This window comes from Schistosoma mansoni, chromosome 5 (assembly GCF_000237925.1).
Source record: "Schistosoma mansoni strain Puerto Rico chromosome 5, complete genome".
Taxonomy (NCBI): Eukaryota; Metazoa; Platyhelminthes; class Trematoda; order Strigeidida; family Schistosomatidae; genus Schistosoma; species Schistosoma mansoni.
The window spans coordinates 6632164-6632816 of NC_031499.1; the positions used below are offsets into that span (position 1 = coordinate 6632164).

The window sequence follows — 653 nt, forward strand, 5'->3', positions numbered from 1 at the left end:
AACACCATTAAAAGAATATCAACGATCTAATATGACAGTAATGACATTTTTAAATTATGATAAAGTAAGTTCTAAAATTTATTAATATTAGATTCATTTTGATCTGACTGTTATATCACCTCAAGGTTATTTGTACAGATCAGATGGATGGTTAATTCTAGAACAATAGGCTACAAGAGAAATAGCAGATGAGGAATAAACGAGATTATAATCAGAATTGTAATTGAAGACTTTAAAACATGATATTTTGATGTAAGTTTGTTCTCTGAGCTGGATGGTTTGGTCGTGGAACTTTCATCATCCTTCTGAACGACATCATCAGCAGCACAAACTTTGGATAGAAGTGAAGTGTTTGAATTTCTCTACATGTGATTCACAGCTTGTCCTGTGCACCTTGATGTTGATTGGTTTTTATTTGACCTTAAATCTATTATTGTTTATTTCTTTGTTTTGGTTGCATCTCCCATTGGTTTGATTTTTGTTCCTATGTTTTTGCATAATTTTTCTGATTGGTTGATCAATTAGATTGATTTCAATATTCTTGTTTATTGCTGATTGATCTGAGGTCAACAAGAACCAATCAACATTGAGGTGCATAGGACAAGCTGTGAATCACATGTGAGGAAATTCAAACACTTCACTTCTATCCAAAG

The 653-nt window shown here is 32.0% G+C and overlaps 1 protein-coding gene across 1 annotated transcript in view; it reads left to right on the top strand.

The window, feature by feature from the left end:
• Positions 1-653, top strand: part of Smp_143680 (putative laminin) — a gene marked incomplete at its 5' end in the record, with an annotated part of 109653 nt that overhangs the window by 73687 nt on the left and 35313 nt on the right. The window contains 1 exon segment of the mRNA XM_018797756.1: positions 1-64. This exon segment is cut by the window's left edge and continues 216 nt beyond it. Within this exon segment, the coding sequence (XP_018652766.1) occupies positions 1-64 (64 nt within the window).